This window comes from Chiloscyllium plagiosum, chromosome 5 (genome assembly GCF_004010195.1).
Source record: "Chiloscyllium plagiosum isolate BGI_BamShark_2017 chromosome 5, ASM401019v2, whole genome shotgun sequence".
Lineage (NCBI taxonomy): Eukaryota > Metazoa > Chordata > Chondrichthyes > Orectolobiformes > Hemiscylliidae > Chiloscyllium > Chiloscyllium plagiosum.
Window position 1 is genome coordinate 110001284 of NC_057714.1, and position 14839 is coordinate 110016122.

General features: G+C 47.2%; 1 protein-coding gene across 1 annotated transcript in view; it reads left to right on the forward strand.

Annotated features, from left to right (window-relative positions):
- The first annotated feature begins 3364 nt into the window (after positions 1-3364).
- The window catches only part of LOC122550136 (Golgi reassembly-stacking protein 1-like), a 38069-nt gene continuing 26594 nt past the window's right edge, over positions 3365-14839 (forward strand). The window contains exon 1 of the mRNA XM_043690774.1: positions 3365-3545. Within this exon, the coding sequence (XP_043546709.1) occupies positions 3390-3545 (156 nt within the window). The 5' untranslated portion in view covers positions 3365-3389. The remainder of the gene's footprint in view (positions 3546-14839) is intronic.

Below are 14839 nucleotides of genomic sequence, written 5' to 3' on the forward strand. Positions count from 1 at the left end.
TTCAACTGATTAATATATAAATCCCTGCCCCAAGACAACTTCAGGTTTTATCAGAATAAAAGTGACACCCTTGGGTCAGACAATGTCTATTGTCACATTCACTTGAAATTGATACTCTGGTTCTTGAACCTTCTGCTAAAAATTTCACACAAGTGATGGAAGATAATGAGAAAGGGACCCATCTAAAGAATGGCCATTTGGAAAAGTGAAAAGAAAGAAGAGCTTGGGTATTGTCAGAGCTTATCATCGTGCACTCACCAGGACAATTTTCAAGAATACAAATTTATGGGGAAAACTAATGTTTATACTGCATGAGAGGAGTGTATTGGGTTGGTTGGCATGAAGAATGCACCCCTTAATGTGATTGAAAGCCATCTCTTGGGTTTACCTGAATTTTAAATTTTAAATCTGGCAGGCTGACTCTGGCAAAGTCAATAAGTTTGGCACCTATTCTGTTGAGCTGAAGCATGTTGAGTTAGAGGGCAGCATGGTGGCTCAGTGGTTAGCCCTACTGCCTTACAAGACCAGGGACCTGGGTTCAATTCCAGCGTCAGGTGACTATCTGTGCGGAATTTGCACATTCTCCCCGTGTCTACGTGGGTTTCCTCTAGAATTCCAAAGATGCGTAGGTTAGGTGGATTGACCATGCTAAATTACCCATGATTTGGAGGTGCTGGTGTTATATTGGGGTAGACAAAGTTAAAAATCACACAACTCCGGGTTAAAGTCCAACAGGTTTATTTGGAAACATAGCTTTCAAAGCACTGCTCCTTCATCAGGTGGTTATGGAACAGAATCATAACACACAGAATTTATGGCAACAGGATTGCAGTTTAAACAAATTTAGCTTACGTCTTTAATCATTTAGATTGATCATGTTAGTTTCAGTTCCTTCATATGTAAATTCCAGAACTTTTTTAAAGTTACATTCTAAAGATAACTTTTAACAATAGGTGCCATCTCAGCTCAGGTAATGCATTGAAGGTGTGAAGTTAAAGTCTGTCTGTGTCCCAATATTAAGTCAGACTGATTCTATTTCTAAAGTGGGATTTACAGAATCTTATATGCAGTTTTTGAGCAAAATAAAATGAAATTCTGCAAGTAAAATTCACCCCACAACTTATATGTGTGTTTGTGTGTGACTAGTGGAGACCAAGTGATTGTGTGCATGTGGCTGTGTGTGTGGGGGTGTGAGTGTCTGTGAGAGAGTGTATGAGTGTCATGGGGTATAACTCTGTGAAAGGGTATGAGGGACGGCTTGTGTATGAGAGAAGGTCTGCGTGAGTGTGTGGGTCGGTAGGAGTTTGCGTGTGTGAGAAAGAGTGTATCGTGCAGTGGGCTCACCTGTAGTGTCACATGAATCAAAAGTCCCGGTTGAGGCTATCCCCATGGGTACTGAACAATCCAGGTTTGTTCAATATATCATTTCAGTTGCATGACAGTGTAATCTTTTGCTATAAATTCTGTGTCTTATGATCTTACACTCCACAACCACCTGATGAAGTTAAATAATCACACAACACCAGGTTATAGTCCAACAGGTTTATTTGGAAGCACTAGCTTTCAGAGAACTGCTCCTTCATCAGGTGGCTTTGGAGTATACGATTGTTACACAGAATTTATAGCAAAAGTTTACAGTGTAATGTAACTGATGGGCACCTGGAAGTACTCAAGGATGCCCTCATAAGAACGGGGTACGATGCTCAACCCATCAACCGTCAGTTCCAACGTGCCTCAGCAAGGAACCGTAATGACCTCCTCAGGAGACAGACACGAGCTGCAACCAACAGGGTACCCTTCGTTGTTCAGTACTTCCCTGGAGCTGAAAAACTACGCCATGTTCTTCGCAGCCTGTAACACATTATCAATGAGGATGAGCACCTCACCAAGACCTTCCTCACGCTTCCGCTGCTTGCTTTTAAACAACCACCAAACCTCAAACAGATCATTGTTCATAGAAAACTGCCCGGCTTTCAGGACAACACCATACAACCTTGTTATGGTAGACACTGCAAGACGTGTCAGAGTGTGGACATAGATACCACCATTACACGTGGGGACACCTCCCACCATGTACATGGCAGGTACTTACACGACTCAGCCAACATTGTCTATCTCATACGCTGCAGGTAAGGATGCCCTGAGGCATGGTACATTGGCAAGACCAAGCAGAGGCTAAAGCAACAGATGAATAGACACCGCACAACAATCAACAGACAGGAGTGTTCCCTCCCAGTCGGAGAACACTTCAGTGGTCCAGGACATTCGACCTCGGACCTTCGGGTGACCGTCCTGAAAGGCGGACTTCGGGACAGGCAACAACAAAAAGTGGCCGAGCAGAGGCTGATAACCAAGTTTGGTACCAATGAGGATGGCCTCAACCGGGACCTTGGGTTCATGTCACACTACAGGTGACTCCACTGCACTATACACACACACAGATAGATGCACACACACTCACTCCTACACACAGTCATTCCTGCACACACACATACACACACTCTCGTACACACACCACACATAGCCACTCCTACACACACACTCGTACACACTCCTATAGACACACTCACTCACTTCCTTTCTCATACGTTCACACATACACTCCCACACTCTCACACACACACCCTCTCACAGACTTATATCCCTTTACACTTAGCCATAACACACTCTCTCACCGACACCCATAACCTCACCTACGGGGCACACATACACATATAAGTTTGTGGGGTGAATCTATATTTTCGAAATTACATTTTACTTTGCTCAAAAACTGCATGATTCCATGTAAGATACTGTAAACCAAAAGAGAAAATGCTGGAAAATCTCAGTAGGTCTGGCAGCATCTGTAAGGAGAGAAAAAAGCTGACGTTTCGAGTCTAACTGACCCTTTGTCAAAGATTCTGTAAATCCGTTTTTTAGATTAGAATCAGTCCGAACATTGTGGCACAGACAGCCTCACACGGAAGCTCACACCTTCAATGCACTACCTGGGCCAACATGACACCAATTGTTAAAGTTCATTTGAGCATGTAACTTTTTAAAAAGTTCTGGGATTTACATGGTAATTCTAAAAGATGAGAGGCACACCAAACAATCCAGGTCTTTTTCAATAAATAATTTCAGTTACATCACTTTTGCTATAAATTCTGCGTCTTACAATCCGATAGTTCACAACCACCTGATGAAGGAGCAGCGCTCCGAAAGCTAGTGCTTCCAATTAAACTATAACCTGGTTGGACTATAACCTGGACTATGTCATTTTTAACTTTGTCTCAAGTCACTTGCGGGGAGTGAATTGGGCGACATTGCTGCAGTCCAGCGGAAGGGGGCGATATTTCCAGACACCAGCGGCAGCAGACGATGTTTCCGGAGTCCGGCGGAAGGGGGCGATGTTTCCGGAGTCCGGCGGAAGGGGGCGATGTTTCCGGAGTCCGGCGGAAGGGGGCGAGGCTCCCCGGAGGCTGAAGGTTCGGAGCGGAGGGGCACCGAGTCCGAGGATGGGAGGCTCCCAGAGCAGCGGCAGCGAGGGCTACCATGTCTATGGGGTGGGTAGAGGCCGGGGTCGGTAGTTCGCGTTCACTCCGGTGGGGCCGGTGCATCAGGAAATTCCATTGTGTATGTGGCCGGGAGGCCCTGTCCCATCCCCCGGGGGGCCCTGTCCCTGTCCCATCCCCCGGGGGGCCCTGTCCCTGTCCCATCCCCCGGGGGGCCCTGTCCCTCTCCCATCCCCCGTGCGGCCCAGTCCCTGTCCCATCCCCCGGGGGGCCCCTGTCCCTGTCCCATCCCCCGGGGGGCCCAGTCCCTGTCCCTGTCCGGGGCCCTGTCCCTGTCCCATCCCCCGGGGGTCCCTGTCCCATCCCCCGGGGGGCCCAGTCCCTGTCCCTGTCCGGGGCCCTGTCCCTGTCCCATCCCCCGGGGGTCCCTGTCCCATCCCCCAGGGGGCCCAGTCCCTGTCCCTGTCCGGGGCCCAGTCCCTGTCCCTGTCCCATCCCCCGGGATGCCCTGTCCCTGTCCCAGTCCCATCCCCCGTGGGGCCCAATCCCTGTCCCTGTCCCCGTCCTCTCCCATCCCCCGCGGGGCCCTGTCCCAGTCCCATCCCGGGGGGCCCTGTCCCTGTCCCATCCCCCGGGGGGCCCCTGTCCCTGTCCCATCCCGGGGGGCCCTGTCCCTGTCCCATCCCCCAGGGGGCCCCAGTCCCATCCCGGGGGGCCCCTGTCCCAGTCCCATCCCGGGGGGCCCTGTCCCTGTCCCATCCCCCGGGGGGCCCTGTCCCATCCCCCAGGGGGCCCTGTCCCTGTCCCAGTCCCATCCCGGGGGTCCCTGGCCCTGTCCCTGTCCCATCCCCCGCGGGGCCCTGTCCCAGTCCCCAGGGGGCCCTGTCCCTGTCCCTGTCCCATCCCCCGGGGGGCCCAGTCCCTGTCCCTGTCCCTGTCCCAGTCCCATCCCCCGGGGGGCCCTGTCTCAGTCCCCGGGTGGCCCTGTCCCAGTCCCCGGGGGGCCCTGTCCCTGTCCCAGTCCCATCCCCCGTGCGGCCCAGTCCCTGTCCCATCCCCCGGGGGGCCCCTGTTCCTGTCCCTGTCCCATCCCCGGGGGTCCCTGTCCCATCCCCCGGGGGGCCCAGTCCCTGTCCCTGTCCGGGGCCCAGTCCCTGTCCCTGTCCCATCCCCCGGGGGGCCCAGTCCCATCCCCCGGGGGGCCCAGTCCCTGTCCCTGTCCGGGGCCCAGTCCCTGTCCCTGTCCCATCCCCCGGGATGCCCTGTCCCTGTCCCAGTCCCATCCCCCGTGGGGCCCAGTCCCTGTCCCTGTCCCGTCCCATCCCCCGGGGGGCCCAGTCCCTGTCCCTGTCCCGTCCCATCCCCTGGGGGGGCCCTGTCCCCGTCCTCTCCCATCCCCGGGGGGCCCTGTCCCTCTCCCATCCCATCCCCCAGGGGGCCCTGGCCCTGTCCCTTGAGACCCGGCGCCGGTCAGAAGTGACCGAGCTGCCCCTGGGATCTTGTTGCTATCCTCCAGTTAGAAACATAACAACACGCCCTCACCTGTCCTCGTTATTTAATCTCTTCACATTTATCCCTTTCATGAGATTGCTTCGTGGGTTAACTCCTAAAGAATCCTTCCTTTTATTTTTTTTTCCCCTTCTAAATTAAAACGAGTCCCGCTCCAAAATGCACACTTAAACTCCTTAAGTGGCACAAACGATTACTTCCTGAGTGCATTCATTTAAGGGCTGATAACTTCACACAGACTGTATGATATTTTGTTTGTTATACACACGTTCACTTTGAGATAAAGTTAAGATTTAAATGATTGTTGGTTTGATTGGATCTGGTAGATTTTACAGTGTTCCATTGCTTTGCATGGGGGCGACAGATCCACAGAAACTTCCAATGTTGAGGTCTAGAGGATTGCTGATGTGGCATCTCCTGTTTAAAAAAATGTTACGTTTTGTCAGGTAACTATTCAGAAGTTTGTCTGTGTCTGTAAAACTTTAGAATCCATAATTCAAGGTGAAACCAGTCAGCATCTGGAAATGTGCGGGTTAATTGATACAGTCAGCATAGATTTCATAAAGGAAATGTTTGGCAATCATAGGATTGAGGTTTGTGTGTTTAGATAAAATGCAGTTGAGAGGTTGCGTGGGTTTCAGAAACCAACCAGTAACACAACTAGAGATGTCTCACAACAGGTGTGATAGAAAATTTTGTGTGTTTTAATAGAAGTAATTGAATTGAAATGAATTTATTGTCACGTGTACGTGAAAAGCTTTGTCTTGCGAGCAATGCAGGCAGATCCCATAGTTAAATAGCATTGATAAGTAAATAATAGCTAAATAGCGGGAAAAGCAAAAACACAGGTACAGGCGAATGTTAAGAGTTTGTGAGTCAATTCAGTATTCCAACAACTATAGGGTAGAAAGCAGCTGGTGCGTATGTTCAGGCTTCTGTACCTTCTCCCCGATGGTAGAGGTTGTAGAAAAACATTGCCAGGGTGGGACGGATCTTTGAGAATGCTGGCAGCCTTTCCTTGACACCGGGCCTGGAAGATGGATTCTGTAGATGGGAGGCTGGCCTTAGTGATTGTCCGGGCCGAGTTCACCACTCTCTGTATCTGTCTCCGATCTTGAATGGTACAGCTGCCATGCCAGGGTGTGATACATCCAGACAGAATGCTCTCGATGGCGCACCTATAAAAGTTGGCAAGGGTATTTGCCGTCATGCCAAATTTCCTCAGCTGCCTGAGGAAGAAGAGATGTTGTTGGGCCTTTGTAACCAGTGTGTCCACATGAAGAGTCCAAGAAAGCTTGTTGTTGATGACCACTCCCAGGAGCTTGACACACTCCACTCGTTCCACCTCTGTGCTGTTAACGTGGAGGGGGCATCCCGCTGAAAGTCAATAATGAGTTGCTTGGTTTTGCCGGCATTGAGAGCTAGTTTGTTCTCAGTGCACCATTTTTCCAGGTCTTCCACCTCCCTTCTGTGGTCTGTTTCGTTGCCATCTGAGATCTGACCGACTATGGTGGTGTCATCAACGAACTTGTAAATGGCATTATTCTGGTATTTGGTGACGCAGTCATATTTATACAATAAGTACAGTAGGGGGCTGGGTATGCACCCCTGGGGGGCTCCAGTGTTGAGTGTTAGTGAGGATGAAGTATTGTCCCCAATCTTCACTGATTGTGGCCTGTGGGTCAGGAAACTGAGGATCCAGTTGCAGAGAGTGGAGATATCTGCAAATAAAGCATCTTGATAGAAAATTAGTAGGAATCAGTTTTTAAGAAGAGTGATACTGAACTTGGTTGAAAAGTGTGGGCTGGAAAAGATGTGGAGTAGCCAGTATTAGACTGTGGTGGACAAAAATCACACAATGCCAGGTTACAGTCCAACAGGTTTATTTGGAAGCACTAGCTTTCGGAGCACTGCTCCTTCATCAGGTAGCTGTGGAGCAAAAAGTCTTTTGCTATAAATTCTGTGTCTTACGGTCCTGTCCCACATCTACCTGATGAAGGAGCAGTGCTCTGAAAGCTAGTGCTTCCAAATACACCTGTTGGGCTATAACCTGATGTTGTGTGATTTTTTAACTTTGTGCTGGAAAAGCACAACAGGTCAGGCAGCATCCGAGGAGCAGGAGAGTCGACGTTTCGGGCACAAGTCCTTCATCAGGACGATTGAATTCCAAATGAAGGGCTTATGCCTGAAATGTCGACTCTCCTGCTCCTCGGATGCTGCCTGACCTGTGCTTTTCCAGTGCCCCACTTTTCGACTCTGGTCTCCAACATCTGCGGTCCTCACTTTTCTGATATTGAATTTGGAACGCTACCTCTCTGTCTCCATTTTCTGCTGAGGTTCTCTCCAACACTTTGTTTTTATTTCACATTTCCAGCATCTGCAGCATTTTGATTTTAATTAACCAAATTAATAAATGGGTTTTTGCTTTGAGTGGAAGGAGAGTGTCAGCGAGTTTGAAATAGCCTAAGAAATTAATGTTGAGGATTAAACTTACGATCCAATCATGTCATGCCCAATCACTGTTAATTTAGGATGTGCGGTTGGCATGGATGAGCTGTACTGTTTGTTTCTGTGCTGTACAGCTCTCTTGACTATAATCACGTTCAGTACTTGGAAGAGTGTAACTCAATCTTCTTGCAGAGGGCTTGGTTGCTGTGGAGGAAATGCTTGTATTTATATCTTGTTTGTTACCATTACTGGATGTGTTGAAGTTCTTTGCAGTTAATGGCGTACTTTTGAATTATAGCTGTCATGGTACTGTAGGAAATGCGGCAACCAATTTGCACTGAACAAACTCTCGCAAATAGCTTCTCAGTTCCTTCAGATCAAGGTTGACTTTGCTGCTTCCACTTCAGAGTGGAACAGTCTGCTCATGTCCATAAATCTGTGATAGGATTTGTTTATTTTGGCCGAGGTGCACATATTAGTCAGGACTGTGGGAAGACATCTCCTCTTGTTCTTTGAATAAGTGCCACGGAATCTTTTGTATCCACCTGACAGACAGATAGGGACTCAGTTTAATGTCCCTTCTGACCATGCAGCATTCGCTAAGAACCGTTCTGGAGTGCCATCTCAATTTTGGCTCGAAAGCCCGAGAATGCAATTTGAACCTTGGAATCTTGTGACCAAGAGTGCACCTGACAAAATTTACAACATCTCATCACAATCTCTGCCAGAGTTTCTGTAGAGTTTCAGGGCAGGGTGGGAGGATATTTATGTAAACAGGTAACCCTGTGCATTACTTGAGGAGCAAGACTGGTGTCCACTTGTGCATGGCTGCTAGAAACTCCAATCACTGTATCCAAAATGGAATAAACAGTGTTGGCCTGAGACTGAGAGGTCCAGATTTCTCACCTGTCAATTCTGATTTGTTCTTGAATTCCCTGCTCAGAGGCAGGTCCAACACACATCACCACCTCCACCGTACTTACAGCAAGGAGGCACGTTATGAATCTAATTCAGCCAGAACTGGGATCGAACCCTGTACTGTAGGCACTAATCTGGCTCTCCAACCACGTGGCTTCCCAAGTTTTTGACCACACATCTGACAGCGCACTATTTAGAAAGCCAGCTTCCATCTCTGTAACATCGAATTGGTCTCCTTCCTATCGGAAAGAATTTGTGAAACTTGAAAAGATTCAGAAAAGATTTACAAGGATGTGCTAGGGTTGGAGGATTTGAGCTATAGGGAGAGGCTGAATAGGCTAGGGCTGTTTACCCTGGAGCATCGGAGGCTGAGGGGTGACCTAATTATAAAATCATGAGGGACATGGATAGGATAAATAGAGAAAGTCTTTTCCCTGGGGTGGGGGAGTCCAGAACTAGAGGGCATAGGTTTAGAATGTCCCCACCCCCACTCATCTATTGTACTCTATGCTTTCTCCCCACCCCCACCCTCCTCTCATTATCTCTCCACCCTGCAGGCACTCTGCCTCTATTCCTGTTGAAGGGCTTTTGCCCGAAACATCGATTTTCATGCTCCTCGGAAGCTGCCTGAACTGCTGTGCTTCTCCAGCACCACTCTAATCTAGACTTTGGTTTCCAGCATCTGCAGTCCTTGTTTTTACCTTTAGGGTGAGAGGGGAAAGATATAGAAGAGACCTAAGGGGCAACATTTTCACAGATGGTGCTGCATGCATGGAATGAGCTGCCAGAGGAAGTGGTGGAGGCTGGTACAATTGCAACATTTAAAAGTCATCTGGATGGGTATATGAATAGTAAGGGTTTAGAAGGATATGGGCTGGGTGCTGGCAGGTGGGACTAGATTGGGTTGGGATATCTAGGTAAAAACGAGGACTGCAGATGCTGGAAACCCAAGTCTGGATTAGAGTGGTGCCGGAAAAGCACAGCAGGTCAGGCAGCATCCAAGTAGCAGGAAAATCGACATTTCGGGCAAAAGCCCTGGGTTGGGATATCTGGGTGGCATGGATGGGTTGGCCCGAAGGGTCTGTTTCCGTGCTGTACATCTCTATGACTTGATTGATCTGACATGCTCCAGGCTGGTGTCCCAAATCATACTCTCTGTAAACTGAATATTATCCCTACTTGGCTGTCTGTATTCTAGCCTGCTCCTGTTCTTACTAATCTACATTGTTTCCTGTTTAAGTAACATTTGATTTTAAAGTTCTTATTCCTCCAAACTCCAGCCATCAAAGATACCTACACTCCTCGAATTCTGACCTTAGCAGCATTCACAATTTTAAGGACTCAAGTGGAGAAGATTTTAAAGTGAATAGTATGGGCAGGTGATTAAATTTATGAAGATGCAATCAATCTAAGAGTAGAGGCGAGAGTAGACAGCAAATTCTTAATACAGTATGGGAAATGATAGACTGTGATGGAAGGGGTTGGAAATGTAAATCTCTGCGTAAATCAACGGTAAAGCTAGAGATCATAAAAGAAATATAAAAAGGACAAAATTAAAGACTTACTATATGAATGCATATAGCATTAAAAGAAAGATGAATATGCATAATCTTACAGCTTTAGGGAAGGTGCAGGATGTGAAAGTTTGGAATCTGAATAGGGAAGACACATGACATTTGGGAAGGACAGGATGCCAAGGAAAGGTGGAGAGGTGGCTCTGTTCATTACAGATAGCACTGATACAATCGAGGGGGATGGCTTATATGCAGCGTAAAGACCGGTCTTTTAATTATGTTTCTGTATTTTAAATTGTGGACTGAAATGAGAAAAGGACAGTTTTGAAAACCAAGGATTGTTGAAGGACTACAGCCCTTTTAAAAGCAAGGAACCTAACACACATTGTTAAGTGCTGTGTAGCCAGCAGCTGGTTTGAGCAGTATTGAGAGAAGATTACAATGACCTGAAGCTGGGAGTTGTGGCCAAGTGGAGTTTCTGCCAGCAACAAGAAACTGGTTGGCGTTTGGACTAGTGACTAGTTATTGATGGCAAAAACCTTCTGCCTGACAACAACTATTCTCAGGTAACTGAAAATCTTGGGTTGAGGTTGTGAATATTTTGGCAAAATCGATTGGACCCTGGAGGCAAAGGAGCTGTTTTTACCTGTAGTAAAAATTATCCAGTCTGAAGGTAGCCAGTTCTCTCCTCTCTCTTCCCACCCCCCTCAGCTATTGCTGTAAGCTGTGGTTCTTTACCTGTAAGACAGAGACTTAAATGTGTGAACCAACCACCACATACATGCTGCAAACAAGTGAAATCATTTGGAGAAAGAAGACTAAGAAACAGTGTTCTGATCAGCAGAAGAATCATCCCAGCTGTCCTGTGAACAGGAACCACTGAAATTTTTTTATTCATACATGGGATATGGGTTTTTTCCATCCCTAAGATGCCTAGAAAGTGATGGGGAGCTGCTTTCTTGAATGCTGCAATCCATTTGGTGAAGGGGTACACACACAATGCCATTAATGTGAGAGTTCCAGGACTTCAACTGAAGGAATAACAATATATTTCAATGATTTAGAGATGCCGATGTTGGACTGGGGTGTACAGACACAACACCAGGTTATAGTCCTACTGGTTTAATTGGAAGCACGCTAGCTTTCAGAGCACCGCTCCAAATCATCTGATGAAGGAGTGGCGCTCCGAAAGCTAGTGTGCTTCCAATTAAACCTGTTGGACTATAACCTGGTAATATATTTCCAAGTCAGGTTGGTGAGTTACTTGGAGGTGCGTGCTCCCATGTGTCTGTTGTCCTTATCTTTGAGGTGGCAGCTGTCATGGTTTGGAAGGTGCTATTTAAGGAGCCTTGGTGAATCTCTGCATGTTGCTTCAGTCAGGCAGAAATTGTTTTCACATCTGAGGACTCCAGAATGGAACGAACGTTGTGAATATTAGTGAAAGTCCCCACTTCTTACGTTATGATAAAAAGAAGGCAATGATAGTGGAACTGAAAACAATTGCGCTAAGAGCACTATTCTATGGAACTCTTGCAGAGATGTCCAGAGACTGAGATGAATGACTTCCAACAATCCTAAGTGTAAGGTTCTTTTTCTTGAGATTCTTACACCCTTGATGCAACTACAACACGTCAACTTCTGGAAACAGCCTTCTTATTAAGCAAGTACAAGCTGTGGAGGAATCCCTAACACCCTTTGCAATGTTTAGGCCAGCTGACCTACTTCTGCTCCTATGTCTTTTGGTCTTAGGTAATGGGGCATTTTACTGATAGTCATCATAATTGATAATCAGAGGTGAGTGCTCAGTTAAATAGGGCCTTTTTAATGTTTGGACTTTCTTTAAGGGCCCTCTTGAATCACAGTTGTTGCGTCCAGGGAAGTGCAGGTTCAGGTCCCACCTACTCCAGATATGTGTAATAACATCTCTGAACAGGTTGATTAAGAAAATAGGTTAATAGGGAAAAAAAGCTAAATAAGAAAAATTGAACTTTCCTCATAAATTCTCTTAGAGCTAGTATGTAAGATGGTGCATTGCACAGCTGTACTTGGAGTCATAGCAATGTACACCATGGAAACAAACTCTTCAGTCCAGCTTTTCCATGCTGACCAGATATCCCAACCCAATCTAGTCCTACCTGCCAGTCTTTTGCTCATATCCCTCCAAACCCTTCCTATTCATATACCCATCCAGTTTCCTTTTAAATGTTGCAATTGTACCAGCCTCCACCACTTCCTCTGGCATCTCATTCCATACACGTACCACCCTCTGCGCGAAAAAGTTGCCTCTTAGGACTCATTTATATCTTTCCCCTCTCACCCTAAACCTATGACCTCTAGTTCTAGACTCCCCCACCCCAGGGACGAGACTTTGTCTATTTATCTTATCCATGTCCCTCATGATTTTATAAACCTCTATAAGGTCACTCCTCAGCCTCCGAGGCAACATCCTTGTAAATCTTTTCTGAACCCTTTCAAGTTTCACAACATCTTTCCGATAGGAAGGAGACCAGAATTGCTTGCAAGATTCCATAAGTGGCCTAATCAATGTCCTGTTCAGCCGCAACATGACCTTCCAACTCCTGTACTCAATACTCTGACCAATAAAGGAAAGTATACCAAATGCCATCTTCACCATCCTATCTACCTGCGACTCGGCACGGTGGCACAGTGGTTAGCACTGCTGCCTCACAGNNTTCTCCCCGTGTCTGCGTGGGTTTCCTCCGGGTGCTGGTTTCCTCCCACCATCCAAAAAGATGTGCAGGGTCAGGTGAATTGGCCATACTAAATTGCCCGTAGTGTTAGGTAAGGGGTAAATGTAGGGGTATGGGTGGGTTTCGCTTCGGCAGGTCGGTGTGGACTTGTTGGGCCGAAGGGCCTATTTCCACACTGTAATCTAATCTAATCTAATCTAAAGACTCCACTTTCACCTGCACTCCAAGGTCTTTTTGTTCAGCAACACTCCCTAGGATCTTACCATTAAGTGTATAAGTCCTGCTAAGATTTGCTTTCCCAAAATATTGCACCTCGCATTTATCTGAATTAAATTCGATCTGCCATTTCTCAACCCATTGGCCCATCTGCTCAATATCCTGTTGTAATCTGAGGTAACCTTCTTTGCTGTCCACTACACCTACAATTTTGGTGTCATCTGCAAACTTACTAACTATACTCTTATGCTCACATCCAAATAATTTTTTTATAAATGACAAAAAATAGTGGACCCAGCACCGATCCATGTGGCACTCCACTGTTCACAGGCGTCAAGTCTGAAAAACAACCCTCCACCATCACCCACTGTCTTCTACTTATGAGCCAATTCTGTATCCAATTGGCTAGTTCTCCTTGTATTCCATGAGATCTAACCTTGTTAACTAGTCTGCCTTGGGGAACCTTGTCGAACGCCTTACTGAAGTCTGTATAGATCTCGTCCACTGCTCTGCCCTCATCTGTCCTCTTTGTTACTTAAAAAAAAATCAAGTTTGTGAGATATGATTTCCCACGCACAAAACCATGTTTAGATTAGATTAGATTAGATTAGATTAGTTACAGTGTGGAAACAGGCCCTTCGGCCCAACAAGTCCACACCGACCCGCCACCCACCCATACCCCTACATTTACCCCTTTAACCTAACACTACGGGCAATTTAGCATGGCCAATTAACCTGACCCGCACATTTTTTTTTGGATTGTGGGAGGAAACCGGAGCACCCGGAGGAAACCCACGCAGACATGGGGAGAACGTGCAAACTCCACACAGTCAGTCGCCTGAGTCGGGAATTGAACCCGGGTCTCTGGCGCTGTGAGGCAGCAGTGCTAACCACTGTGCCACCGTGCCGCCCACTATCCCTAATCCCTAATCAGTCCTTTCCTTTCCAAAGGTAAGGACATGTACATCTTGTCCCTCAGGATTCCCTCCAGCAACCTGCCCACCACTAACATCAGGCTCACTGGTCTATAGTTCCTTGGCTTGTCCTTACCACCCTTTTAAACAGTGGCACCATGTTAGCCAACCTCCAGTCTTCTGGCACGTCACCTGTGACTATCAATGATACAAATATCTCAGCAAGGGCCCAGCAATCACTTCCCTTGCTTCCCACAGAGTACTAGAGTACACCTGATCAGGGCTGAAATTGTGTTGCTGGAAAAGCCCAGCAGGTCAGGCAGCATCCAAGGGACAGGAGAATCGACGTTTCGGGCATGAGCCCTTCATCAGGAAATGTGTAGAGGGAGGAAGAGAGCTTCTTCAAGGAAGGCATCCTTGCAAGAGGACTCGCAATAAGTTAAAATCTTTGAGGAGAAAGTGAGGACTGCAGATGCTGGCGATCAGAGCTGAAAATGTGTTGCTGGAAAAGCACAGCAGGTCAGGCAGCATCCAAGGAACAGGCGAATCGATGTTTCGGGCATGAGCCCTTCCTCAGGAAAGGGATCATACCTGATCAGGTTCTGGGGATTTATCCACTTTTATGCGTTTCAAGATATCCAGCATTTCCTTCTCTGTAATATGGACATTTTGCAAGATATCACCATCTATTTACCTACTTTGTGTACCTTCCAGGTCCTTTTCAACAGGAAACACTGACGCAAAATATTCGTTTAGTATCTCCCGCATCTCCTGTGGCTCCACACACAGGCCGCCTTGCTGATCTTTGAGGGGCCCTATTCTCTCCCTAGTTACCCTTTTATCCTTAATGTATTCGTAAAAAACCCCTTGGATTCTTGTTAACTCTATTTGCTAAAGCTATTACTTCTGATATTAACTTTGAATTATTGAGGAATGGCATTCTAGGGACCCACAATTTTCTTCTCTTGAAGCTAATGAACGGAGTTCAAACCAGCGCATAAGTTCAAGTGGAACATATACATGCACCACGCGCACATTCTCCTCTCCCACCTCCCGCAACACACACACACACACACACACATATATACCAGCACACATACAGAGATACACAAGCA